This window comes from Ovis canadensis, chromosome 12 (assembly GCF_042477335.2).
Source record: "Ovis canadensis isolate MfBH-ARS-UI-01 breed Bighorn chromosome 12, ARS-UI_OviCan_v2, whole genome shotgun sequence".
Lineage (NCBI taxonomy): Eukaryota > Metazoa > Chordata > Mammalia > Artiodactyla > Bovidae > Ovis > Ovis canadensis.
Genome location: NC_091256.1, coordinates 60,785,179 through 60,812,814, shown reverse-complemented (window position 1 = coordinate 60,812,814; position 27,636 = coordinate 60,785,179). Strand labels below are relative to the sequence as shown.

At 55.1% G+C, this 27,636-nt stretch overlaps 1 protein-coding gene across 1 annotated transcript; it reads right to left on the bottom strand.

Moving 5' to 3' along the window:
- On the bottom strand, positions 1-23,193 carry TTC34 (tetratricopeptide repeat domain 34). Its single transcript, XM_069544872.1, has 8 exons — positions 22,373-23,193; positions 14,410-15,244; positions 12,784-13,009; positions 11,459-11,663; positions 10,628-10,794; positions 5,561-5,831; positions 4,565-4,779; positions 1-1,691 (listed from the first exon to the last, which is right to left on the bottom strand). The coding sequence occupies exons 1-8, from the start codon at positions 23,151-23,153 to the stop codon at positions 1,164-1,166; spliced, it is 3,228 nt and encodes a 1,075-aa protein (XP_069400973.1). The 5' UTR covers positions 23,154-23,193; the 3' UTR covers positions 1-1,163.
- Between the last annotated feature and the right edge of the window lie 4,443 nt (positions 23,194-27,636).

Below are 27,636 nucleotides of genomic sequence, written 5' to 3'. Positions count from 1 at the left end.
TTTTAAAACATCAATTTACAGCTTTATTGTCTATAGAGTAAGTAATGGTCTCTGTACCACATCATAAACATTTCTTGGTAACCTCAGATTTTGAGAAAACAAGGTGCAGCCTGTGTTCTCAGGGGGACAATCTGATTTATATTGAAACCACCTGATCATTCTGCTGTAATGGAGGCCATCTAGGGCCTGTGAGTTCTTGTCCATTTGGGTGCCGTGGCAGGAGGCTGGGATATGGCCTCACATGGACCTGCAGATGTGGTAACGACCCCCAGCCCATGTGGAAGTGGGTGGGGAGGACTTGCGGGGGGTTCTCTGCCAGCTCAGAAGTGAGGAGCTGGGGGTGGGAGACTGGTTGGGGGCTCTTCAAAGATCATCAGCTCCTGGGAAGCTGTGGTGAGTCAGGCATCTGCAAGCTCACTGTGATGACCTCTGGCCTTGAGTGGACAGATTAGGGCAGGACGTCTTGGGGGGAGGAGAGCAAATGCACCCTCTGTCCCTTGCTTTACTCGATGGCCTGTCCAGCAGTTGTGTTCATGAACAGGAGAGAAAAACTGCACAACTCGGACCTGGCTTCTTTGAAACCTACAGCAATGGGACCAGGGCTGGACTTCTCCACTCCCTTCAGAAGTTTTCCAAGCCAACGGTGGTGGGGGTGGGTAAGTTTAAGTATGTAGGAAGCACCTTTACATCTGACAGGAGATCAGATGCCAAGTAGACACTTGGCTGCTCTGCTCATCGGGGGCCCCTTGGGGCAGGTGTCTCTGCTTGGCAGGGAAGGGAGGCCATATCATCCTCCCAAGGTGCTGGCTTCCCTGGAGAACAACCTTGATGAAAGCTTAGGTTTTGGGCCCAGTTTGAGAGATTTTGCTCTTGAGGGGCTCCAGGCCCTGCAGGATGCCTGGCCAGAGGTCAAGCAAGGGTCAAGGGCTGCTCCACATATGGAGAAGGGTTTCCTGGGCTGGCACCATCTCCCCAGGGCTATGAGGGGCCAGCCTGAACCCCACTCGACCTGCAGGTCCCAAGCCAGGGATAAGGAACAGGACTTCTCTCTGAGGCCCAAGCCCTAGGTGTGGGCCAAAAGGGCCCCAGCTTTGAGGACCAGGTCACTATTCAGGAAAGAGGCTCTGAGCTTCCTAGGATGGTTGCTCCAGGCAGGTGGCTGGTCAGTGGAGCCGGCAGCCAGAGGACGCCTCCCTCCGGATTCTCGCCTTCAGCCTCTTCAGGCCGCTGTGCTCTGGGTCCAACAGGAGGCCGGCCTCAGCCGCTGTCCAGGCCTCACTGTAGCGTTGCTCAACCAGGCAACACCGTGCCTGGCACAAGAGTATGTGGGTGGCTGGAGCCCGGCCTGGCCGCTCCCACAGGCTGCTCTGGGCCTGGGTGGGTGCCAGATGGAGGGCCTGGGCGAAGGCCCCCGCAGCTGCAGCCTCATCCCCTAGACCCAGCAGTAGGCGGCCCTGGGAGCAAAAGTCCTCCACTTGTGTCTGGAGGTCGCTGTCCCTCGAGCCCTCTCGGAGCACGTGGTCTAGGTCCCCAAGTGCCCGGCTAAACTCCTGCAGCTCGGCCAGGCAAGTGGCCCGACGGCGCAAGTGACAGGTGCTGCTGCCGCCCGCCAGGATGGCCAGTGAGCAGTAGCCCAGCGCCTGGCGGGGCTGTCCCAAGTTCAGGAGGGTGTCAGCTTCCTGGACTGCAGCCTGCACAGAGGGGATGGAGGGAGGGAAGTCAGGCCGTCCCCTCCGAGCCCTGCACAGCCAGCTGCTGCTCGCTCCCCCATGAAGATGCTGTCTGCTTCTTCTGGGGGGTAGTATATGGAGGCACAGGGCAGTGACCACCCCCTTGCAATCCCTTCACCCTGCTTGGGTGTCCTCCTGCTTCTCACAGCCCTACTGTCCCACCTGCAGTCCCAGCTCCTCTTACCTGGGTGACCTCCTCTCTTCCCTCTGCTCCTCCCCCTCTGATGGGGCCTTGGCCAGCCTCCTCCCTGCTCTACATGGCTGCCCAGCCCCAGGACAACAGCGAATGCCCTTCTGCCCAGCCTGTTCCTGGAGCCCCCTCCTGGACCCCAGATCAGAAAGGCAGGGTCTGCTCTGTGCTAGCGCTCTTCTCACTTCACTAACCAACTAGCCGCTCCCGCAGGCCTAGTGGAGCCAGAGTCAAGGCCAGGGAGACTCTCTCCAGGAGCCCCTGGTGTGTCCAGGAAGGCTGTGGTGGTCTCACCCTCTGCCCCATGGATGCAGCAGGGCAGGGCCAGAGGTCAGAGGGCGCTGTCCATCCTAGCACTCTTTCCCTGGGGACTGCTGGACTGAGGCCCCGGCCGTCCCCGTCTGGGTGGAGCAGCTCCAAGGGCCAATGCCACCCCTCTGCCCCCCAGGCTCACTTTCCTTTTCTGAGTGTGGCGGAAGCCCACTCTTCAAACCTGCCAAAATGCCTTACCTTCCCTCGCCAACTGCCCCGGATAAATCCGCTTGCCTCCCTTGGCTCCTCCTGCTCTCAAGAACCCCCAGTGGTTCCCCAAGGCCTGATGGGGAACAAACCAGACACTGCCTCTCCCGCTGTCCCTCCCTCTCCCATGCAGCCAGGTGATACCAACGCCCCCGACCCCCCCGCCTGTCCCCAGGAAAGCACAGTGCACCCAGCAGGTGAGCGCGTGGTCTTGTCTTCCCGGCCGTGCCACAGAGGATCTGCTACTCGGTGCAGCGCCCTCTCTACCGGGGAGGTCAAGAGCATCAGCAAGAGAGTCAAACCCTCGCGAGGCCCAGGGCAAGTATTCCACCTCTTCTTGCTTCACCTACGGGTTCTGCGAAATGGGTGGAAAGTGACAAGGCGCCACCAACCGCGCAGGCGTAGTTACCGCCGGAAACGGGGCGCCACTACTTCCGTCTTACTTCCGGATTGGCCCGCGTCGCCCAGCAACGGCCCAGCGTTTCACGAATTCTCGCAGCCGCGAAACCCGTCTCCAGGCGGCCAGGCCCAGCGTTCATCTCCCTGCCCAGCCTTTCTAAGAACTCAAAGACACACCTTTGCCCAGCCCTGCCTTGTGAACTCCGAAACCTCAACCTAGCTCCCTTCTCCTAGCTCACAGCCCTCCTCCTCTTCCTCTGGGCTCTGAGACTCTAGCCCAGGACCCGCCTCTGAGATCTCTGGGCTTCGCAGCCGCCACTCCGGCTGTTGGTCCTGATAACACCCTCCTTGGTCGGCTCAGGGCTTCCTTGATATGTTCTTTGACTTCCCTTGTAGCTCAACTGGTAAAGAATCTGCCTGCAATGCGAGAGACCTGGGTTTGATCCCTGGGTTGGGAAGATCCTCTGGAGAAGGGAAAGGCTACCCACTCCAGTATTCTGGCCTGGAGAATTCAGTCCATGGGGTCGCAAAGAGAGCAAAGACACGACTGAGCGACTTTCAGTATCAGTTTTGGTCTGCTCAGCCCTACAAGGGCTGCCCCCCTACATTGCCCATGGCTCCCTTAGCTCTTTCTGTTCCTAATGCCCATCCAGCCAACTTCCATACTAACCCCTCGTTGAAACCCCTTGTGTGGTTCTGTTTTCCTGATGGACCTGGAGTGACAGAGCCTGTGGAAGCATAAAGAGGTGAAATTCTTGCCCTGGGTCGTGCAGGGGCTCTTGACTGGTCTGCTGATGCTCTTGGCTTCTACCGCCTACTGGTCTCTTCAGTGCCCACCCCGTCCCCTGCTTCCTCAAAAAAATAAAAATAAGGTTAAATCCAGCCACTGCAGGGAAATCCATTCTGCTGTCTGCATTCCCCTAGTCCGCCTCCTGTACCTGCCTGGCTGCTTCTGCCTCCGTGGGTGATGGGAGGGGCCTTTCCCTCTGTCCCCACCCTGAGCCTCTCCTCATGCCCCTTCCCCTGCACTCCGCACTAGCTGCATTTTGATCACCTGATTCTTGAACACTCCCAATTCTTTCCTGCCTCCAGTCTTTTGCCTTGGCCTCTGTATTGCCATGGTAATCTCACCTCCAGAGCTGCCTCGTAACCCCACTGCCCTGTCTCATGGTCTTCCTACATTACCCTCTGAAGTGAACCCCGCCCGCCCCCGACCCCCAACACAGTGGTACCTCCCTGGGATGCGAGGGCCATGGTGCTGGCAGTGGCTCCACCCAGGGCCTGATGGAATGTGCTCTTGCCTTCTCGTCAAATGAGCAGCTGAAGGAAAAACCCCCTACCCAAACAGCCCCAGCCCAGCATCCCTTCAGGGTCCCTTTCGGTTCACTAAAGGTTCACCTGCTTGCTCTCTGGACGGACGTCCCTCACCAGGTCTGACCAGAGGGTTGGGGCAGGGTTCCAATGAGGGCCAAGTGTTCCTACCTGCCTCAGTCTGGCTCTGAAGATGCCGTCCCCTCCCTCTTCTCAACCCCGAGTCAGCTTATATGTTTCACACAAAGAAGACACCCTGGGGGTGTCAGGGCTTGAGCTGGCCAGACCTAGGTGCCTTCTCCTGATCAAGTACAGGGGGCTTGCAGTGCTGCCCAGGGCCCTGGGCCTGGGGGTCTCACACCTCAGGTGCTGGAGAGGGGCTGGGCTGGGGACTCCGAGGGGTGCTGTTGCTCACCTGGGTGAGGCTCTGCCGCTCCGAAGCCTCCAGGAGACACAGCAGGAAGCCGAGGTCCTGGGCATCCGTCTCTGCAAGGCACTGCAGGTCCTGTGTAGCGGCCACCACATCCCCCTTCTTGAGCCGGAGCAGCCCACGCCGGGCGCGAGCTGCCTCTGATGGAGGGGTGAGGTGCAGGACTTTTTGCAGATGGGCACCAGCCTCCTCAAAGCTGCCTGCCAGGGATTGGGGAAGGACAGTCACGGTGGGGCTGGGGTGGTGGTGGGGGGCGGGGGGACACTAGGAAGCTCACTATAGCATTTCTTGTTCAACGTTGGCTCTGGGAGTGGCTGGTTAATGGAAGGCCTTAGTCCGAGAAGGAAGGAGCAGGGAACAGAGGGGCAAAGTGACACCTTTCACCTGATGACTGAGCCCCCCACCAGGGGGGTGTCATTAAACTCTATGACCTCCAGGTGGAGCAGCAGGACTTGGAGTTCCCTCACCATGGTCACTGCAAGGACTGCTTTCTCTCCTGAGTAGGGCTGCATGGGATCAGAACAGCCTCTGGGGTCCCCAAAGGCCTTGGTGGGGGTACCTCACAGGCTTGGAAGTGATGACATGCCTGGGAAATGCAGGTTTCAGAGAGAGCTTCCTGTTCAATTTAGTGCAGGATTTTGCAGTAAAGACTGATGTTTTGGTACATGTGGGCCTAAGACAGTCTCACCCAGAACAGGGCAGTCTGTAAACATCTGAATAAATGCATGAGTTAAAGAGGAGGCCTAAGCATCTGAGCCTTTCACAAAACCCCACATCACGGCTTCATCGCATCTCCCGGTAGACAAAGTTGCACGGGGGACCCACATGGGAACAGGTCACAAGTTCTGAGACTCAGGGTGGGAGGTACCTTAGATGCTACTGAGTCCACCAATGGGTCTCTTTCTCCCATTTTACAGAAAAGAGTCCAGGATGGGAGAAGTAGGGATGATGCTCACGTCCCGTGTCTAGGCAGACACATACCCACTGCAGCGAGCACGTCTGCCAGGAGCATGTGCCAGAGGGGCTGCCTGGCATCAATTTCAATCAGTGCCTTCCCCGCAGCCAGGAGGTTCTGGGCATCCTTGTCACTGAGGCGGGCCCCTGTGTCTGGAAGCTGACTCAGGAGGGTCCGGCAGCAGGAGGAGAGGCTCTGGGTGATGAGGGCCTGGGCCTCTGGCTTCAGAGAGCGGATCTCGGGAACTGCAGTTCTTGGGCTGAGCCTCAGAGCGGAGAGGATGTCGTCCACAGCCTCCTGCAAGGGGAGGAGGGCAGGATGGGTGGCGGAAGTCATCCCATATTTGTTGTGTTCCTCTCAGTGCCCTAGTGTTGGGGACACCAGAACGGGCAGATGGCCTGGTCCCTGCCCTTTCACCGTGGGGTGGGGGTCAGTCAACAGGAGGGCCTGTAGGGTGAGCTGTCAAGGCAGCGTGTGGCGAAGTCATAGCAATGGTATCAGAGTTCTGGACAGGGGTGATGATCTGGAGCTCCAGAAGGGCCATGCTGACCAAGAACCCACTACGGCACAGAGTGGGGCTTGGGCTGGCAGCAGAAGGGCCAGAGGCCAGGGGCTGAGACTGTAGCTCGGAGGTGAGGAGGGGAAGAGAAGTCTGGAGGCCCTGATGGTGCTGTGGAAGCATATGAGGTCCGGGGAGGCTGGGCCCTCTAGGAGAGCCTTGACCCTGATGACTCAGGGTCAAGGCTGACCTCTGACCTCTGACCTGGCCAAGAGTCAGGAGCCATGAAACCACCCTCCTCCGGTCCATCCTCTTGTTGGTTTTCTACTTGTCCTCTCCTTTGTACTTTGCTGTCTTTTCGCCTCCTTTTCTACCTTTTAGGTTAACGGAAAAGGTTTATTATTTTATGTTAGTTTCTCCTTTAACCACTTCACTCTGCCTCTTTTTGGGAATTCCCTGACTGCCCCATGGTTAGGACTCTACATTCTACTTCAGGGGGCACAGGTTTGATCTCTGGTCAGGGAACTATGATCCTGCAAGCTGCGCTGTGGCCAAAACAAAAACACAACACAACAAAACAAGAAACTCTGCCTCTCTCTAACATTTTCTAGCTGTTGTCCTATAGGTTACAAAGTCGCTCGCTCAGTTGCTCAGTCATGTCCGATTCTTTTGACCCTATGGACTGTGTCACCAGCCAGGCTGCTCTGTCCATGGGGTTTTTCAGGCAAGAATACTGGAGTGGCCTGCCATTTCTTCCTCCAGGGGAATCTTCTCGACCCAGGGATTGAACCCGCGTTTCCTGCATTTCCTGCATTGGCTACTGAGCCACCTGGGAAGCCCATAGGTACAAAACGTGTCTCTAGAAATGCCATCCCATTGTCTTCTGGCTTCCATCGTTTCTATGAAAAGTCAGTCATTGCTCACACTGCTCCTCTGTTGCTCAGTTATCTCCGACTCTGCAACCCCATGGACTGCAGCACACCAGACTTCCCTGTCCTTCACTACATCCTGGAGTTTGCTCAAAGTCATGTCTATTGAGTTGGACTGTTACTGTTGTTCTACTATATGTAATATTTCTTTTTCTCTCTGGCTGCCTTGAATATGTTCTGTTTATCTTTTGTTTTCAGAAATTTGATCAAGGTGTGCCCAAGTGTGGTTCTTTTTGTGTTTATCATCTTGGGATTTGTTAAGCTTCTTGTAAAATTTTTGGGCATTATTTCTTCAAATACTTTTACAACAACATATACATGTATTAATATAAATACATGTACACATATTTGTCCCATTGTTTCTCCTCTGGGACTATAGTTATACATATGTTGGACAGCTTGGTATCATCCCAGAGGTCACTGAAGCTCCCTTCATTAAGAAGAAAATAGTTTCCCCCACTCTGTTCTTCAGACTGGATAATTTCTACTGGTCCATCCTTAATTTTACTAACCTTTTCTTTGGCAGTTTCCAACCAGCTGTTAGGCCCATCTGGTAAATTAAAAATTTTGGATACACATTTCAGCTCCAGAATTTCCACTTGATTGTTCTCTATAGTTTCTCTTTCTCTGCTATGATTTTTCATCTGTTTACTCATTATGAAAAGTTTTCCTTGATGTTCTTCACATGTTTATAATCCCTGTTTTAACACCCTTATCCATTAATTTCAGGAGAAGGCAATGGCAACCCACTCCAGTACTCTTGCCTGGAAAATCCTATGGACGGATAAGCCTGGTAGGGTGCAGTCCACGGGGTTGCTAAGAGTCGGACATGACTAAGTGACTTCACTTTTACTTTTCACTTTCATGCTTTGGAGAAGGAAATGGCAACCCACTCCAATGTTCATGCCTGGAGAATCCCAGGGATGGGGGAGCCTGCTGGGCTGCCGTCTATGGGGTCACACAGAGCGACTGAAGCGGCTTAGCAGCAGCAGCAGCTATTAATTTCAACATTTGCACCATCTCAAGTTCTGTTTCTATTGAGTACTTAGTTTTCCGATTATTGGTCACATTTCCTGGTTCTCTGTGTGTTCAGCAATTTTTTGATTTTGGGCTAGAAATTGTGGATATACCTGGTAGAGTCTGGACTATGTCACCATCTCATAAAGGAGGTTGTGTTTTATTCTGGTGGCTTATTTTGGTTCTGTTAGATTTGGTTTTGTTCCTTGTAAGGGCAGATCCATTTCAGTTTTGAACTTAGTCCTAAAGTATCACCTTGACTTGGCCTCCCTTGTGGCTCAGTGGTAAAAAAAATCTGCCTGTCAAGCAGGAGACATTGATTCGATCCCTGGGTTGGGAAGGTACTGTGAAGAAGGAAATGGCTACACACTCCAGTATTCTCACCTGGGAAATCCCATGGACAGAGGAGCCTGGCGGGCCACAGTTCATTGGGTCACAAGAGTCGGACATGACTGAAGTGACTAAAAACATGACCTTTACTTAGGACATGGTCTCAGCTGAGTGCCTAAGTTATTCAGAAAAGTCTCTCCTCTGGTGGGGTCAGGATTCCAACATCTCCTGCCACCTGTGAGCTCTGTGGGGCCCCTGCACATGCAGATCAGCTCAGACAAGAACCCACCTGAAATCCCATGAAGACTTCTCCCCTCTGCATAGCCCCTGTTTCTCCATTGCCCTTCGTTGCAAATTTCAGCTACTGCACCAGCCAGGAATCCCAGGCTCTGCCTCCTCAGCTCAGCAAGCCGACTGCCCCACCTCCTGGCGAGTAACAGGAAAGGCTCCCCAGGCAGAAAGTCAGGTTATTGTGGGGCTCCCCTGGGCTCCCCTTTTGTGGTTTCCCTTCTCTCAGGGATGGCAGGTCTTCACTGTCTGTTGTCCAGGGCCTGAAGACAGTTGTCATGTATTTTATCTAGGTGTTTTGTTTTCAGAAGCCCAGTATCTATTACCTCTTCTAGACACACTCTTTTAAAGTTCAGGAACAGGGTTCTCCTGGAGCAAGTGTGTGGGGGACAAGGTCTTAGAGAGACAGAGTCCTTAGATGGCTGGATGAAAGTATGGTCCTCTCTAACCCTCCCTAGACCGTGACCTGGATCCTACCTGACCCTGGTGCTGGCCAGTGGTAAACCTACTGGCTAGTTACCTTTGCAAGGAAAAAGTCCAATTCTGTGCTGGCTCATGGGAATTCCAGCTACCACCCATGGAGCCCTCACTGAGGACCAGGCACCAGGCTGAGTGGGGCTTCCCAGGGGGCGCAGTTGTAAGGAATCTACCTGCCAATGCAGGAGAGACAAGAGATGTGGATTTGACCCCTGGGTCACGAAAGTCCCCTGGAGTAGGATATGGCAACTCACTCCAGTATTCTTGCTTGGAAAATTCCATGAACAGAGGAACCTGGCAGACTACAGTCCATAGGGTCTCAAAGAGTCGGACATGGCTGAGCACACTCACATGCACCAGGCTGAGTATCTGACAGCCTTGAATAAGCACTTCCACCTCAAGGCTGAGGATCTGATGACCTTGAACAAGTACCCCCCGCCCCCATTTTACTGATGTTGAAACAAAGCTCAGAGATGTTTCAGGATTTGCTCAGAAAGTTAGAGGTGGGGGAGAAGGGTTCTGGATTCTGGACCCTCGCAGGCTGACTCAGAGCTTCTCTCTTAGTGAAAGGCTGGAGGGCTTGTGGGCACTTGGCCTCAGCCCATCTCCAGGAGGAGGAAGTTCAGGGGGCACAAGGTGGGGTAGCCTCTGCTTAGAACTGTTTCTGAGGCACCTCTCAGAGGAGCTGCTGGCATGTCGGGAGCACCCAGGGGTGGGGTTCCAGGGGTCCGCCTCCTGGCTGAATCCCGTCTCTGAGAACCCAGGTGCTTTCCCAGCACAGGAAGGGGCCTGCAGAGGGCTGGGTTCCCAACCACACGTGCATGCCCAGGCTGGAACAGACACCAGGTGCCAGTGGCCTCGGGGGAAACGCGATACCCTGGCAGGCAGAAGCACCGTCTGCAGATGCTTTCATTCCAGTGGTATCTTGGATGGATCACTTTTCCTTGTCTTCTGGGACCCCAGTCCTTAAGGAATTCAGAAGCGTGGCAGGCTGGCTACCTCTGGGCTGTACTTTGACCCAGAGAAGCATCAGAGCAGACAGTTGGTTTCCATTTCTCACCCATGACATCACACTTGGCTGCAAAGTGCCCTTGTCCAGGGCTGTTTGGCTGTGGCTGCCTCTGAACACAGCTTCTCTGTGGAAAGTACCTGCCCTGGGCCTGGCAGTGGACTACCTCCCACCTCTGCCCCTGCATGCCAACCACCCAAAACCACAGGTCCTGTATAGACAGCTTAGGGTGGCACCCAAGAGGCAGCCAAGGTCTCTTTACTCTAAGGTGGGGTCCCCCAGTAAGCCCGAGGCTTTGCATATCTAGCCACACTGATGGATGCTGGGAGCACAGGGACTCTTCAGATGAGAGCGAAAGGCTACCTGAAACCAGGGATGTGATGGTGAGGCTCCGTGAGCCCCAGAGCGGGCGGGGTTTGGATGCATGTGTCGCACTCGATGCCTGGCCCTGCGTCCTCTCTCCTGGGGGGCTGAGAAGGAGCACAGTACCTCTCCTGAGCACCACCACCTGCCCTGCCCCAAGTGGGGAGCATGGGGCTGGTACCTTCTGCTCATCCAAGGCCAGGTGCAGGAGTGCCCGGCCGCACAGTGCCTGTGTGTTCCCCGGCTCAGTCCTCAGCACGGAGGTGAAGTCGAACATGGCCGTCTTCTTCTGGCCCAGGAAGCCGTAACAGCGGGCTCGGGCAAGCAGGGACTCAGTGGCCTGATTTCCTGAAGGAAGGGGGCATGGCGTCAGGATGTGACCTCTGCTGGGCACGGCCAGGTTCAGCGTGTCTGCCCTCACCCAGCAGTTTCTGCACCTACCCTGGTGCCCAAAGGGTTGGGGGAAGGGGTGCACCAGCTCTGGGGTCACCTGGGGAGCTCACAGACTGCTGGGCACCAAGACACTCTGGGGAGCAGTCTGGATTGGCCTGGGGGCCCTGGCTGTGGAACACAGCCTGGCTCTGGGAGCCCAACCCAGATGAGTGGTGTCTGGGAGAGTTGCTGGACAGTCAGAGGGGGCTTCCTAGAAGAGGGGGCACTGCAGCTGCATCTGAGGTGAGATGAGGGGAGGTACAAGAGGGGAAGGATCCGAGCAGCTGGTCATGGAATGGCTGCAGGCGTGAAAGTGCCAGCCTGGTCCCCCTACCCTCAGGGCCTGGATGTGTGGTATGGAGCCCAGGATACAGGGGAGGGTCCCAGCTCAGGCCCCAGCTGGCTGGGCCCTCTTCTAGGCCTTAGCATGAAGGTGACCAGGGGTCATGAAACACCTGTGAACCAAGAATGTGCTCAGACCGCTGGTGCCTGACAACACCCCTTCTCCACATGGCACAGGCTCCCCTTATCCCCAGGTACCTGGCAGAATGGGGGTGGGAGGAGGGGGGCAGGCTCTTACCTGAGGCAAAGATAGCCAGAGAGAGGTAGGCGATGGCCTCCCTGGTGTGGGCCCCGCCCTCGGCCCCTCCCGGTCGTGCCCGCAGGATGGCCAGGGCCCTCGCGTGGCAGTGGCCCCAGAGCAGCTGCCGGTCCTCATGACAGAAGACGGCCAGGGTGGACTGGAGGCAGGCCGTGTCCCCGGACTGGACCACTTTCTTCACCAGCTGCAAGGGAAGGGGTGTCACCACTGGGTCCTGTCTGAGGCCTGCCCAGACAGCTCCATCCTTATCCTCCGTGCCAGAGAGTGGCTCAGGGAAGCGGCCTGCAGGGGTGTGGCAGGCGAAGGCGTGGCTCATGGGGGCATGGCTCTTGGGGGAGGGACTTTGGGCTGGGGTGGTGGTGGTGGTCTTAGCCTTCTTGAGCCGCACCTCCTCCTCCATTACTGGCAGGCAGAGATCTGGTCTTACGGACCTGCGCAAGGCAGGTCTGAGAAGTTCAGGAAAAGTGGGCTTTCAAGCTAATAAAGTGACAGAGGGCCAGGGAGTCCTTCAGAAGGCACCAGGAGGGACCCTGGGACCTGTCCCTGCTCTGTACGGAGTGAGTAGGGAGGGGGCGGGACATAACTTTACAGAGACCCACCAGATGCTGCCCCTGCCCCCTGCACATGTGTGGACGCAGGTCCCAGAGCAGGACAGGCAGGACCCAGAGCATCCTTCCCTCCCACCCTTACGGCCCAACTCAGGGCAACCAGAGCCCAAAACAGGCCAGAGTGGAAGAAGGAGGCTGACAGGCTCCTCAGCCCTGCCCCAAAGTCTGACATCTCTTCCCTGGGAACATGATCTTCTGCCCTCACAGGACCTGAGGGAGGCGAAGTCACACTGCTCCTGGGAGCAGAGTGGTCTCCGAGGGAGGAGAGCAGGGCTGGAGAGTCTGGGGGCTCCTCCATCCTGGGACAGGGTCACCAGCAAGCCTAGTTCACTTGGGAGATTTGGGACTAAGCTCCGCTGACACTCAGCTCGTGGCTTTTTCTTCATAACAACAAAAGCAAATGCAGAGCACTACTGGATGCTGGAGGTCGGCTGGGCCCTGGGGTGCCTGCTGCAGCTAATTCTTGTGAGAACCTGAAAGGCCAGGGTACAGTTGGGGAGACTGGAGGTCAGAGAGGTGAGGACCTGCTGGAGGTGGCAGAGCTGAGGCTGAGACAAGCTGTGCCTGGGACCAGGTGGGGCTGGGACAAGTCTGGGTGCAGGGTGTTGAACGAGGGGTCAGTGGGGGCCTGCTGCCCTCCACAGCACTGTGCCCTGTGTCGAGCTGCCCTGCTGTGGCCTGCCGGAGCCCTCTCACCTGGTTGGCATCGTAGGAGAATCCCCTCCGGAACTGCAGCAGGGCCAGCCGCACCAGCACAGGGCCCGCCTGAGGCCTCCGGGAGAGGGCTGCCAGCAGGGCCTTGTGGGCGTCGTCCAGGCAGCCCAGGCGATACAGGGCGTCAGCTGCCAGGAGGCGCGGAGCCTCATCCTCTGTGTCCAGTTCCATCAGGAGTGTGGCCAGCTGGTGCACACCGCGGGCATCCCTGTGGAGAGAGCAGCTGGGGGAGAGCTGACCCTTCCCTACACCCCGTTCATCTGCCCAGGAGGTGGGCTGCAGGCAAATCCTACTTCCTGCACCTTGTCCAGGCAGCTCCCTTCCTGCTGCGTCTCAGAGACCAGGTTTCTGCTGGAGGGTGCCTGCTCACTGGCCGCAGAGCCTGGAGCTGCCCTTTCTGACCCTCTCCCGGCCTATGGGGCAGGCATTTCACAGATGAGGAACTGAGGCTGTATGCTGACCCCCAGCCCACTTTGCCCTAGTTTTCTTTTCTGCAAAAACAGGTTAACAGTGTTGGCCTTGCAGGGCTCAGGTGTGTGGTCCACAGAGCTAGATAACACACAGGCTGCACTTGGAGTGACCCCGGGGCCCTCTTGGGAATGAGCTTGAGCTCCTACTGGGACACAGCTGGAGCCTGGAATTGACAGTTCCCAAGGGACAGATATAATGGGCCCCAAATCTCCTACAAGAAAATTCCTCCTCACCAGCAAATCAAAGAGATGCAAATGAAGGAACTGGGGCTGAGGAAGCCAGTGTGTGTGTGTGTGTGTGTGTGTGTGTGTGTGTGTGTGTGTGTGTGTGTGGTGTAGGGATGAGGATGCTGACATCAAACATACCAGGGCCCCCCAGCTCAGTGTTGTTAGTTTTGCTAAAACAACTTTTCACCACCTCCCAACAACCAGAGAAATGCCAATCAAAACATCTGCAGGTTTACCTACTGGGCTGCCGAAAAAATCTGCAGAAGGAGTGTCGGGCTGGAGCTGTGGCCTGATTGGCAGGTGGACAGCTCCAAGGTCAAGGGCCTCACAGGGAGCTGTGCCCTCTGACCCCAGAGCTCAGCTTCTGTTGAATCTTTAGGGCAGACTAGTCCAAGACTGGATGTTACCTGGGTAGCATTATAACTAAGAGCAGAGGAGCTGGGAATACCCGAATCCCTGATGGGATGTTCACAGGATGAGCTACCAGGCTGTCTGAGAAAGGTAAGTAGCAGCAGAAGAAATGTTCATGATCCACAGGCTCAGTAGTGAGTAAAAACGTGGATTATATTTGCATATTGAGCACAAATTCAGTTTTGTGAAGTCTATTTTATATGGACAAAGAGAAACAAGGGAATGCAAACAGTGGGATGCTGGCTAAGTTCTGTTTTTTTTTCATTTCCATTTTTGAGTTTCTAATTTTCTAAGTGCATAATATACCTGCACTTTGGGACCAAGGGTCCAAGATCTGCGCCCCAGGACTAAACCCCCACCAGTGCCTTAGGGAAATCACCCAGCAACTCCCTGCCTCGGTTTGCTCATCTATAAATTAGTACTGCACACACCCTGACTACCTTGGAGCAGACCGGAATGAAGCAGCAGCCCCAGGTGTGTGTGCGGGACTAGTGTTTACCCTTCCTGCACAGCGCGGCTGTCTGTCTCCGCGGCCTTAGTCCGGCGGCCCGGCCAGCTCTTGGGTCCTGGCTCTGGCCTCCCCTGCAGCATCTTGCGGCCCTCTTCGCGCAGCACGGTCAGCAGCAGCCCCCGTTGGTTCCAGGGCACGTAGGTCTTGGTGACAAGCAGAGTTTCCTCGGGGCCTAGGCGGCAGGCGGTAACGTAGTCCAGTGCCCCCAGGAAGGCGTTGCCCGCCAGCACTCGCAGCAGTCCGCGGCCGCACAGGGCGCGCACGCAGCCGCTCAGGTGCGGCGGTCCCAGCTCCACCACCGCCTGGAAATCCTCCTGGGCGCTCCCTGAGTCGCCAGAGTGTAGCGCGCAGAAGCCGCGCAGCGCCATCAGGGGCGCGCGGTCCCCGGCAGGGTCCCCGGTGCGCGAGGGCCGCAGCAAGCGCTCGCACAGCGCGCGGGCGCCCGCCGTGTCCCCTGCCAGCAGCAGGCACTCAGCCAGTCGGGCGCCCAGCGCCGGGCGCGCCCCAGGCGGGGCGACTCGACACAGGACCCGGAGCGCGCGGGTCACCGGGACCAGCAGCTCACGGCCAGAGTCCTCGCGGAGCTCGGGGCGACTCCGCACGGTCTCCTGAAAGTGGGAGAAGCCCAGGTCCACAGCCTCCTGCACTTGGGCGTGCAAGCGCTCCCGGTCCCCAGCGGAGAGCACGGCCTCGAACTGCCTCCGAGCGCCCGAGGGGCTCTCGCGGAAGGCCCGGTGCAGGTCCCGAAGCAGGTCTTGGGCCCCGCTGTCTAGGAAAAAGGTCGCTGCAGCGCGAGTGACCAACAGGGTGGCCAGACGCTCACCTGGGGAGAGAATAGAGGCGTTGGTCTGTCTGCTGGGCCATGTCCTCCAGGGAAGCCGCCTGTAGACTCCAACCCTCCAGTGGAGGACCCTCTGAAGCATCTCATGCCAAGCACCTGGAGTCTCTCAGTGGCCAAGGACACTGCATGAAGAGGATGAGGGCTGTCAGGAGGCTGGGAGCCCCTCAGACGGTTCCTGGCCTCTAGAACACAGCCTCAATAGTTGTGGCACACAGGCTTAGTTGCTCTGAGGCATGTGGGATCTTCCTGGTTCAGGGACTGAACCTGTGTCTCCTGCATTGGCAGGTGGGTTCTTTACCGCTGAGCCACCAGGGAACCCGGGGGTCAATTTCTGTTGACTTCTTTATCTCCTGACTGTGGCTCACCTTTTATTTTTGTTTCTTTGCATGTTTAGTAATTTTAAAAATTGTACCCTAGACATCTGGTTGATCTTTTGTAGAGACTCTGGGTTCAGTTATGTTTCTTTGAAGAGAATTGAATTTTGTTTTAGCAGGCAATGAGCGTTCATTGGAAGGACTGATGTTGAAGCTGAAACTCCAATACTTTGGCTACCTGATGGGAAGAGCTGACTCATTTGAAAAGACCCTGATGCTGGGAAAGATTGAAGGCAGGAGGAGAAGGGGATGACAGAGGATGAGACAGTTGGATGGCATCACTGACTCAATGGGAGATGAGTTTGAGTAGATTCTGGGGGTTGGTGATGGACATGGAGGACTGGCGTGCTGTGGTCCACGGGGTTGTGAAGAGTCAGACATGACTGAGTGAGTGAACTGAAACTGGCTAGGATCAAACTCCAAATTCTGTCTTCTCAAGTGGGTAACAGCTGAAAATCCCATTTAGTTCTTGCAGTTTCCAGCTGTTACTTTTTCAGGCCACCCAGTCTCTCTTGTGTGTGCAGGTCAGTGGACAGCCAAGGATTTAAGTGGATTTAATATACAGATTTAATCTCCTTGCAAAAAGACCAAACCAGTCATTCTTAAAGGAAATCAACCCTAAATATTCATTGGAAGGACTAATGCTGAAGCTGAAACTCCAATACTTTGACCACCTGATGGGAAGAGCTGACTCATTGGAAAAGACCCTAATGCTGGGAAAGATTGGAGGCAAGAGAAGGGGATGACAGAGGATGAGGTGGTTGGATGGCATCACTGACTGGATGGACATGAGTTTGAGCAGGTTCTTGGAGTTGGTGATGGACAGGGAAGCCTGGTGTGCTGTAGTCCATGGGGTCATGACTTAGTGACTGAACAATGAAAAACAGCAATACATGGATTTGGGGGTCTTATCTCTTTTCCTCCCTGAATGTGGCTCTCTCCTTTTTAGGATTTCCCCTCTAACTTTGCAACTACTTTTTTCATCCCTAGTTTCTGTTATATGACATCTCAAATGAGTAAAATGGTAACTTTCTGTCCTACGTGGATTGAGGAGTTGAACAGCTGCAAAACTACAAATCTCACCCTCTCTAGTCTTCATCTTTTAGGGTCAGTCTCTGGTTTCTGCCTGCATTTGGTCACTGTTGAACTGCCAAATATTTTCATTTTATATTTTGCCCCAATTTTATAATTATCTGTGGGACACACAGTTTAGTCCAGCCAGTTCAACATTATTGAAATCCAGAATCTTTTATTGTTAGATTTAAAAAATTTGACAATCTGGTGGTGAGGGGATATAACATGCTATAATGTTACCACTGTTGTTTTAATTTTCATTTTCCTGATTGCTGGTGAGGCTCATTTATTTAAAAATACTTTCCTGCCAATCTGGTGGGTAGAGAAAGTGGTATCTCATTGTTTTAATTTGCATTTGTATCATTACTATGATGTTGAATATTTTCCACATGTTTATTAGCCATCTGTGTTTTCTCTTTTGGGAAATGCATTTGCCAGATCTTATACTGGATTTTTTCTCCCTTATGGATATGTAGGAATTCTGCAAATACTCTGGGTACTCATCTTTTATCCACTGAATATTTTGCAAATATTTTCTCTCTGTTGTGGATTGTCCTCTCATTTTCTACAATTATGGGCAAAATAGAAATTTAAAAATTTCAATTCAATCAAATGTATCAAAATTTTCTTTATTGTTTCCATTACTTTTGCATCTTAAGAAGCCTAGCTGTACACAGAACCTTAAGATAGTCTCTCATATTTTCTTTTAGAAAATGTAAAGCTTAGCTGTTAACATAATTCACCTGGAATTTACTTTTTTTTGCATGATTTGAGGTAGAGAATCAGTACTATGCATTGAATCATGGTCCTCTTTTTTTCCCCTGTAGCTTTGCAATGCTCACTCTCATAGAGTAAGTTCCAGATAATTATAGGTCTGTTTCTGGCCTCTCTAATTTGTTTTATTAGTTCATCTATTTCTTAAGCCAATATCTTTCTGTATTGATTAGTATGCTGCTGCTAAGTCACTTCAGTTGTGTCCGACTCTATGCAACCCCATAGACGGCAGCCCACCAGGCTCCCCTGTCCCTGGGATTCTCCAAGCAAGAACACTGGAGTGTGTTGCCATTTCCTTCTCCAATGCATGAAAGTGAAAAGTGAAAGTGAAGTCACTCAGTCGTGTCCGACTCTTCGCAACCCCAGGACTGCAGCCGTATAGCTTTGTATTAACTGGTAGAGAAAATCCTATACCACTGTCTTCTTCTCCATCTTCTCCCCTCCCCGCTCCCCTTCTCTTTCTGCTCTTACTCCTTCTTCTTTGTCTTGTCTATTATTGGCCCTTTGCTCTTCTTCTATCTTATCAAATATTTCTATCAGTAGACAGACATTGGCTATCTCTCTGCTTACAGAGGCATTATTTACTCTTTTAATAAATTTTTACAGTGTTCTCGATAAAGTCATATGACTCATTGAAATAAATTATTTTATGCTACAGTAAAAGGTGTACTTTAAAACCATTAAGCTCCTATTCATTGTTGGTATCTGTAAACATAAATACTTTTTGTATCTCCTGTTAAATTCTACTCCTATATCTAATACATTTTTTGTTGTTTCTATTGGGTTTTCTACATAGCTAATCATATTGTCCAAAATAATGGTTGCTTTATCTCTTTCTTTCTAGACTTATTATTTCCCCTTATTGGATTGGCTAGCATCTCTAGTGCAGTGATGTATAAATGGGGGAGTGGGCAGCCACCACATTCTTGGTTCTAAAATATCACCATTAAGTATGATATTTTGGTAGGTTTTGATAGATTTTATCTTTTCCAATTAAGTAAGATTTCTTCTATTCCTGGTTGTTTAAATTTTGGAGATGTTAAATATTATACAATACTTTCCCCTAATTTATTCCCTAATTTCTTTTTTCTTCCATTAATGAATGTTGTAAATTATATTATTATGGAAACATAACCCTATAAGTTCTGTATTATTTAAGTCAGTTTTGGTTAAAGGATGCATCAAAAACCAATGCTAAGACTCAGTATGCAGTTGTTACTGTTGCTGTGTAACAAATTGCCAGAAAACCTAGTGACTTAAAACAACAACTGTTTTCTATTTGCCATGATTCTTCTTCAATTTGGGCTGAACTGGCAGTTCTGTTGGTCTTGTCGGGGATCACTTCTGTGGCTGAAGCCATCTGGTGGCTTGACTGGGCAGGCAGGTGTAAGGTGGCCTCACTCACATGTCTGGGGTTTTGGTGTTGGCCATGGGCTGAGCCTCCCTCCTAGTGTGTGCCTTCGTGATTCGCTAGTTACCTTCCATGCATGGCACTGGGGAGGTTCCAGGAGGATAGAGATGGAGCCTGGCTTCCAGAACCACACAGCATCACTTCCACTGTTTTCTGCTGGTCCCAGCTAATCTCAAGGCCAAGCCAGCTCTGTTTCCATGCTGGGTGAACTATGGCTATGTCTCTCACCTACCCCAGTAGTTCTTAATGAGGAATCTTGAACAGACAGGAGACGGCTGCCGGGGACTTTCCAAAGGTAAGCAGCCAGGGAACTTCGACCCCTGGGAGACGTGACTCTTGTTCTGTGTCTTGTCCTCATGCGTTGAGTGTCTGTATTGTTGCTGTTGTTCAGTCGCTAAGCCTTGTCCAACTCTTTGTGACCCCCATGGACTGTAGCACGCCAGGCTCTCCTGTCCTTCACTCTCTCCCAGAGTTTGCTCAGATTCATGTCCATTGAATTGGTGATGCCATCCAGCCATCTCATCCTCTGTTGCCCCTGTCTCCTCCTGCCCTCAATCTTTCCCAGCATTAGGGTCTTTTCCAATGAAAAGAGTTTTCTATTTGCCATGATTCTTCTTCAATTTGGGTTGAACTGGCAGTTCTGTTGGTCTTGTCGGGGGTGACTTCTGCGGCTCTTCATATCAGGTAGCCATAGTATTGGAGCTTCAGCTTCAGTATCAGTCCTTCCAATGAATACTCAGGATTGATTTCCTTTAGGATTGACTGGTTTGATCTCCTTGCAGTCCAAGGGACTCTCAAGAGTCTTCTCCAGCACTACTATTCCCTGTAACTCTACCCACTAAAAAGGACTGAAGATATTCCCAAATATGGAAGACTTTGTTCAATGTTTCCAGGGACTTTGGATAAGTAGCCTTGAGAATAGAATGCATTTGTTATAGGAATCTACATTTGTAAAAAGTCTGTTATAGCAAAATGTATTCATTCACATAGTAAGCCGTGGTTGTGCGGGTGTGATAAGGTGGCTCCCAGTGACGGAAGTGACTTTGGGCTAATTAAGGTGGTGATTGCAGGGAAGGTTCTCCTGTCCATGTCAGAGACCAGGCAGGACAGACAGCTTCCTGCCATCTCTAGGGGGTGGGGAGCAGAGTTTTTCTAGAACAAGTTCTTTGAGGCTGCGGCCTCCATTGGAGGTTGTGGATTTCTGTAGGTGCTCTGTTTTTTTGCGCTCAGTTGCTTCAGTCATGTCCAGATGTTTGCAACCCAGTAGACTGTAGCCTGCCAGGCTCCTCTGTCCATCGGATTTTCCAGGCAAGAATACTGCAGTGGGTTGTCATTTCCTTCTTCAGGGGGTCTTCCCAACTCAGGGATTGAATCCAGATCTCTGCACTGCAGGCGGATTCTTTACTCATTGAGCCACCAGGGAACACCAATACATCCAGGTTGTCACTGGTTCTTCTGGCCAACTGGCTATAAATCAGAGGTTCCTCTGAACCCCTCTTTGTTCAGTCGCTCACTCTGTCCAACTCTTTGTGACTCCATAACTATAGCCTGCCAGGCTCCTCTGTCCATGGAATGCTCCAGTCAAGAATACTGGAGTGGGTTGCCATGCACTCTTCCAGGGGATCTTCCTGACCCAGGGATTGAACCTGAATCTTCTGCATTGCAGAAGAGGCAATGCCTCAGGTGCCCACTGAGGCACCTGCAGGGGCTCTACTGGCCATTAAAGTGAAAGACTTGCCCCTCATCCCGGGAGTTGCTGAACGACCCCAGCTCACAGGCCACTGTGTGTTTGTGCTTTGGGCACCAAGGGCCTCCTACTCAGGATTCTGTTGTGACTCTGTTGATAGTAGGAGGACTGCAGGGTGTCTGCTCTGGCATATTCCTAGAAAGAAATCTGCTCACTTTTCAGTTCTGTCTGGTTCCCGTCTCACCTTGGCATCACCAGGAGCCTCGCAGGCACACTGGACAGACATGCCCCGCCCCCTGTGCATGGATTTGGCAGAGGCAGCTCTTTATCTCATCTTATGTCATCACCCTGCGGGCTCCCGAGTTCCCTCCTTCTTCTTGTCTTCCTGTCCCGTTTGCCGGGTCCTCTTTTGTGGGGAGCAGTGTGGTGGCTAGTTAGGAGCACGGGAGGGCCACATTCCAGCCTCTGTGAACGCTCCGTGTGCCCTTGCTGGCCCCATCGGTGGAGTGGCTATGCCTGCAGCCAGCTTCCAGTGGTGCTGTGCGGTGCCGTGCACAAATGCTTCTCACACCTGCACAATGGGTCCGCTCACTGAGCGGCAGCTCCTGGCCCCTGCCTCTAGGTGTCCAGCTGCCCCACTCTGTCCTGGGGGCTCTCCCGATCTGGACCATGACCATCAATCTCTTCCTAGTGTGGATGATCCCCAAAAACCTTGAGATCATGACCTCGGGATCTCAAGGCTCATGTGTCCAGCTGCCTACCTACACATCCAATTGATGGACTCAAGGAACATTTTGGAAGAACTTAGTGGGTGATTGGAGAGCACTTAGTGGTGACACCATTTTCAGGGTTTGATAGTTTCACTGAATCTGCCCAGTAACCTTTAGAAATGGGTATGACCACCACCCCCACATGTGCACAGGGAGGCCAGCGGGTGGCAGGGAGTTGGGAGTGGGGTGGCAGGCTGGTGTGTGGCTCCCGGGTGCTCCCAACCATGGCCCCACTACTTCCAGGCAGGAGTAGCATCTCAAACTGGGGGTGTCTCCATCCCTTGAGGCCCCCTTCCCTGTCCGCTCTTCTCTGTCCTCTGCCATCCAGCTGCTGAAGGTGAACTCTTAAAGATCCTTCCCTGTGCACCGCCCCCGCCCCCCGCCCACCCCATCACTACATCCGGCCAGTCTTATCATTTCTGTCTCAGTGATGACTCAGACCTGGACTGCATCCAGCCTCTGGCAGTTTCTCTTCTCAGTCTGGCCCCCAGGGCATGTTCTGTGCACAGCAGACAGAGACTTGAAAAATGCAACTCAGAGCACCTCACTCCAGTGTAACATCTCCCTGACTTCTTGCTGCTCTGAGGAGAAAATCCAAAGTCCTCAGCCAGAGGGCTTAGCTACGGCTACTGCCTTTAGAGCCTTCTGTTGCCCTCTGCCCCCACCCACCACTCCCTGCCAGCCATGCTGGATCCATTCAGTGGCATGGACACCCCAAGTTTTTTCTCACATCCTGTTTCTGCTGCCAATCCTTCAGTCTCAGCTCAAATGATGCCTCCTCCAAGAAGCCTTCCCTGACCAGCAGGCTAAAACAGCACCATGCACAGTCGCACAGCGCTTTCTCAAAGCACAGATTTTCTTTCTTGGTGCTCTGTAAGGTCAGGAGCCTGTCTGTTCTGTCACTGTGGTGTCCCCAAAGCCAGCACAACCCCCGCCATAGGCAAGACTTAACCACGCAGTGAAGCTACAGCAGGAGCAGCTTGTGACCTCGTCCCTGGTGGGTGTGGAGGGCATGCCTACCTTGGGGTCTGCGACCCGCTGGGGCGGCCTCCAGGGCCCGGCTGCAGGCTGCCCGGCAGTCCTCATACCTGCCGTGCTGGAGCAGGGCTTCAGGCGACAGGGTGATGCTCCAGATGCCCCCAGGGTCCAGGGCTACAAGGAGTCCCTGGCAGTTGGTCACCTGTTGGCTGGCACCGTCCCCAGCCTCCTGATGCTCTGAGATGTAGTCCTGGAGGGCTCTGACCAGAGCAGGGAGGTAGGGCTGCTGATGCGTGTGAATGAAGGCCACGGTCTGATCAGCGCTCTCCACGAAGGCCTGGAGGTAGTCAGCCACCCCGGTGTGCACCTGTGTTCTGGACAGGACCCAGGCCAGGGCGCGGGTCAGCCGCAACTCCAGGCTCTGCTGGGAGTGGGTGTCCAGCAGGACCCCACAGCGCCGCACCACTTCCCCGTGGTGCCCGTGTGCCAACAGGCCAGCCAGGGAGTGCAGGGCCGCAATGGGGTGGTCGGGGCAGAGGGTAGCCAGGAAGGCGGAGGCCAGGGTCCCTGTCAGGGAGACCACCGCCATACCGTCCCAGTGGATGGCTGGGATCTGGCTGTCACCTCGGCACCAGGCCTCTAGGGTGGCCACCACAGATGACCCCCGGGTCTCGGGCAGGGCGGCTCGGATGCTCCGCAGGGCCGAGGGAGCGTGGCAGCTGAAGGCAGCCAGATAGAAGGCGGTGGCCATCGGGGTCTCCCCCAGGGCCAGGTGCTGGTCACCCTCTCGGCAGAGGCAGGCCACGAGCTCCTGGGCCGACATCACGCCCGCACCTCCGGTGGGCCTGTGTCCATCCTCACAGCACCTGGAGGGGGAGTATGGTTAGCACATAGGTGGCCCACCTGGCCTACGGCCCCCCCGTCCTGCTTCAGGGCTGCCCCCTGCCCCTTCCCACTGAGACCTCAGGGTCAGCGTGGAGCCCCCGAATGAAGACAAGGTGAATTCAGCCACCAAGGGGTGACTGGGGTGCCTGCCGCAGGCGTCTCCGCCGGGCTGGGGCACATCTCCCAGGCCAGGCCCCCAGTCGCTGTTTTCCCACTCAGTGATCAACACTCAAGGGACATCTGACTTCTGAGTATCCACATGGGGAGGAATCGGGCAACCTGAGGGGTCAGGGACCTCTGGCCCTCACTCCAACTGCTGCCCCTCCTAGCACAGAGCCTTTCAGGAAGATGGGCCCTCCCAGCGCCAATCTGGGTCACATGGGCATCCCCTACGCCTTCTCAGGGCTCTGAGTTTCCACTGACCTCCCAGCCTCAGGACCACAGCCCTGCCCACCTGCCACACCTGGGCAAGGTGGGGGGAGGGGGTGGTGCAGTTAGGGCTGGGGTGGTGAGGGGCACTTGGCCAGCTCTTGGGTGGGGTGGGGAGCCACGCTGGTGAGGGGGGCAGTTCTTGAGGTCAGTTCCAGGACCAATCCTGCAGAAGGCCTCTCTCTGCCCCCAGACCTTCCCACCTGAAGAATGGCTCTCTGGCTGGGGATTTCTCTCCTGGTTCCCAAGTGCCTGCAAACAAGTCCCCTACCTAATGTTTGCTCTGTGACACACACTGAGACACAGACACACACCCGTGTGCACACACGCACGCACTCACATGCATATGCACACACAAGGCACACACGCAGGTGGCTCCCAACGTGCACACCCGTTCACACTCGCCTGTGCTCCGAGGCTGTGCGGGGTGCGCGGGGAAGGAAAAGGCTCGCCACCCAGATTTGGGGGCGGCCAGGAGCAGGGGCTGTGGACGCGGCTCCGGCGGAGGGTCCGCGGATTTGGGCTCTCCGAGGGCTGTCAGAGGCGCCCGGGGTCGAGAGGGCGGGTCCGTTTCCCTGGAGACCGTCAACAGCCCAGCGGTCTGGCGGCTCAGCCGCGCCCCCAGCGGTCCGGCGCGCCCCCGTCCCGGACCCCGCCCTCTGTGGCCCCTAGCCACCCCGCCAGACGAGGCTGGGCTACGGTAGGGGACCTCTGGACGCTGGGGAGGAGCTGCCCGCAGTCTAGGGCACACCTCCAGACCCATCCCCTCACAGGTGGGGAAGGAGCTCCGCAGAGGTGGGTGAGCCTGGGGGCCCCTTCCACCCCCAGAACTCTGCCTTGCTGCTTCAGTGCCCCTTTCTACAGTCCATGCCCCTCCTGCAGGGTGCTTCGAGGAAAGTGGCCCCCAGGTCACCTGTTCACCTGGGCTCCTGTGGGTCTCCCTCCCTATAGTCCACTCTCTGCTGAGCAAACAGACCAGACACCCCTCCCCACCACACCCCGTCCCAGCAGAGGGCCTGTCCCCTCCTTGAGATGAGGCCTGGAAGGTGGCCTTAAGGGGCTGTGACATGCCCTGCTGGTCCAGGATCACCTGGACTGTGGTGGAGGAAGGCCGGTAGCATCAGCTGATATTTTAGGAGTTGACCCCCTCCCAGTAGGGAGGGGGATGGGTGGGAGGAGGCAGCAGAGGTGGGCAGGGCAGAGCTGGGCTGAGGCTGTTGCCCTGGGGTCTGAGATGCTGAACCCTGCCCTGGTGGGGCCCCTGGGGAGGTGGATGAGTTGCACCTCCCTGGAGGGGTGGTCCTGTTTAGGGTGAGGGCCCCTCCTAACTCAACATGCCAAGGTTCCCCAATGCCAGGCTCATCCCTGTCCTTGTGGGGCTCAGGAGACCAGATGGAGTGACCGCTCGGGCACTGGGTGCTGTGGGGCAGGGATGTCCTCCCCAGGGTCCTGGTCCTTGGGGAGTGCCCCCCCCCCCCCACAGCCCGATAGGGGTCTCCCAGGGAAGAGTCTGGGCTCTAGGTCTGCAAGGGTCAGGCAGCTGTGGTCAGCATGGCCTGGCCCGCCTGTCCGGCTCCTGGCCTGCTCTTCAGCTCCTTGACATTCACAAAGGCACGGCACCCAAATGAGCGAGTGGGGACCCAGCGGTGACAGCTTATGGAGAGATTTCCTGTGACTTTGATTACTTTCATTTTACTACCCTAATTAGGCGAGCCAGTAATGGAGCGGGGCTGTCGCAGGGCTGTGGGAAGGGCCTGGGGTGTGGAGGCGCAGTGCTGCCTGACATCCCCCATCACATTAGCCCGAAGGGTCCTCCGAGCCTCTGCCCTGGTGTGTGGTGCCTGCAGGCCCTTGGGCGCTGGCCAGATGAGCCCAGTGATCTCCGTGGGCCGGAAGCTGTGACGGTGGCCCCCACCTGGGGGCAGTGCATCTGGATACAGGTAACCTCAGGGCACCTTTGGGATGCAGAACCTGGAGCAGTTGTCCTGTATGCAGAAACGTGTTGCTTTAGGTGCCACTGTGACCTCTGAATTCAAAAGGAAGGCATTTCTTGTCTGCATCAGCGGGTTCTCACTGTTTCTGACTGGTGTCCAGTTGGAGGTGATTCTGAGCACTTGTCCTTCGCACCACTGTGGCCCTCAAAACCCTGACAGGCCAGGCCACATCTTTGTGGGGAGTGTATGACTCTTCCACAGGTTTAGGGGGTGTGTGGGGTGTCATTGTGATGAAAGTGCTGAGGCTCCAACTGAACACTCTTGGGCGGATGCCCCACAGAGCCAGGAACAGAGCAGGTGTCAACCCTGGGCCCGCAACTCCCAGCATCATCACTGCCCACCGCAGGACTCGGGCTCTGTCCACCAGCTGCCCCAGGGGATGTGGTCAGACCTGAGCGGGTTTAGGGGTGCTGCCCATTCCCCCACAGAACTCCCTGTGCTCCCCAAGATGGCCATGAGACCGCTGCCCCGAGAGACTCGGGCGACGCTGTCTCAGTCCCAGTGTTAGCATGTGGTTGCTTTTCCGGGTACATCCTAGTCATACCACTGACTGGGATGAAGGCCACCAGCTAGAGAGAGCGCTGAGCCCTCATTTCCAGAACCATCTTTGGTGTGAGCAGGGGCATGGCAGAGAAGTTGGAAATAGAAGGAGTTGGTGAAAGTGGTTGGGTGGTGATGGCTTTGCAACTGACCTTGTATTTGTATGACTTTTACCTCGTGTGAGGTGGGGTGTGATGAGTGCTCTGGGCCCTTTTAGTAGGAAGACTCAGAGCAGTGGGGTTGTTTGCCTGGGGACCAGCTCCCTGGGCCCAACCAGAGCTCAATCTGAATTTTCAGGAGTCCCTCCCCCGGGGTTCCTCTAAGAGGAACTGGGCAGGGCAGGGGGCATTGGTTTCCCATCAGCTCCACTGAAGCAGGTGCTGGTCCATTCCCTGCCTGTACACCTGCCTGTCCAAGGTCAGGCCTGATCCTAGCGCTGGGCCCAGAAATCATGAGGCAGTGCCGGGTATGTCCTGCTCCTACTGTGGCCCTGCCTGCAGACCCCCCTGTGACCCCCGGAGGACAGCAGGTTGGAGGCCGCTCCTCCTCTGTCGTCAGGGAGACTAGGCCTCCACGCCTGGGCCTCTTGAAGCCTGTGGGCTGCCTCCACCACTGGGCCTCCAAGCGGGGGCCTTGACACAACCCGGGAGGCAAGCTGGTTTTGTGATCCCCTGGCCATTAGGGAGGAGGGGCCAGGCATCCCCCACCTGTCTCCCTGGGAGCTACCCTGGGGACCCCTAGCCTACTGACTCCCTCACACCTGCCCCTTCCTCCCCAGGCACCAGCTAGGAAGGCAGGCTCCTGGGGGCTCTGCCAACCTCAGTTAGAAAGTGCAGCTCTTAGCAACAGCCTGTGACTACTCCCAATGCCCCCAAAAGTGACTGTGGGTTCTCGGGGTGACTGCCTCTCTCCCTAGGAGCAGCTCTAGTTATCTCTCTGGGCTCAGTGGTCCCCAGCATCCTGGACTCCCCAGGGTTGTCTCCCAGGGTGTGTGAGCCACCCAGAGCCCCCTAGCTGCCAAGGTTCAGGGCACCACCCCTCTGTATAGCCCCTCCATCAGCCCTGAGAGGCTTACCTGTGGAGTAGCAGCCAAGTACAGCAGTGCACTGGTGGGGAACACAGTGGGGAACACCAGCAGGATCCTGGGGACCAGGGTAAGTGAGAGTCTGGTTGTCACCAGATGAAATTTCAGCTTCTCATCCCTGCCACCCGTGGGCAGGAACTGTAGGCAGAGCACTCCTCTGGAGTCTGGAGCCCGGAGCCTGGGGAAGGGGGAGACCCACCGGCCTGAGCCCCTCCCTCCACTGGCGTCGCCCTGAGCTTCCCGAAGGCCTGGCAGCCCTCAGACCGGCACAGGGGCCACACCTGTCCCGTGCATCATTCTTCATCAATAATGCAGCGGGGGAGGCGCATCCCCGCATCCATTGCCCACCTGTCTCTTAATCTCAATTACAGTGG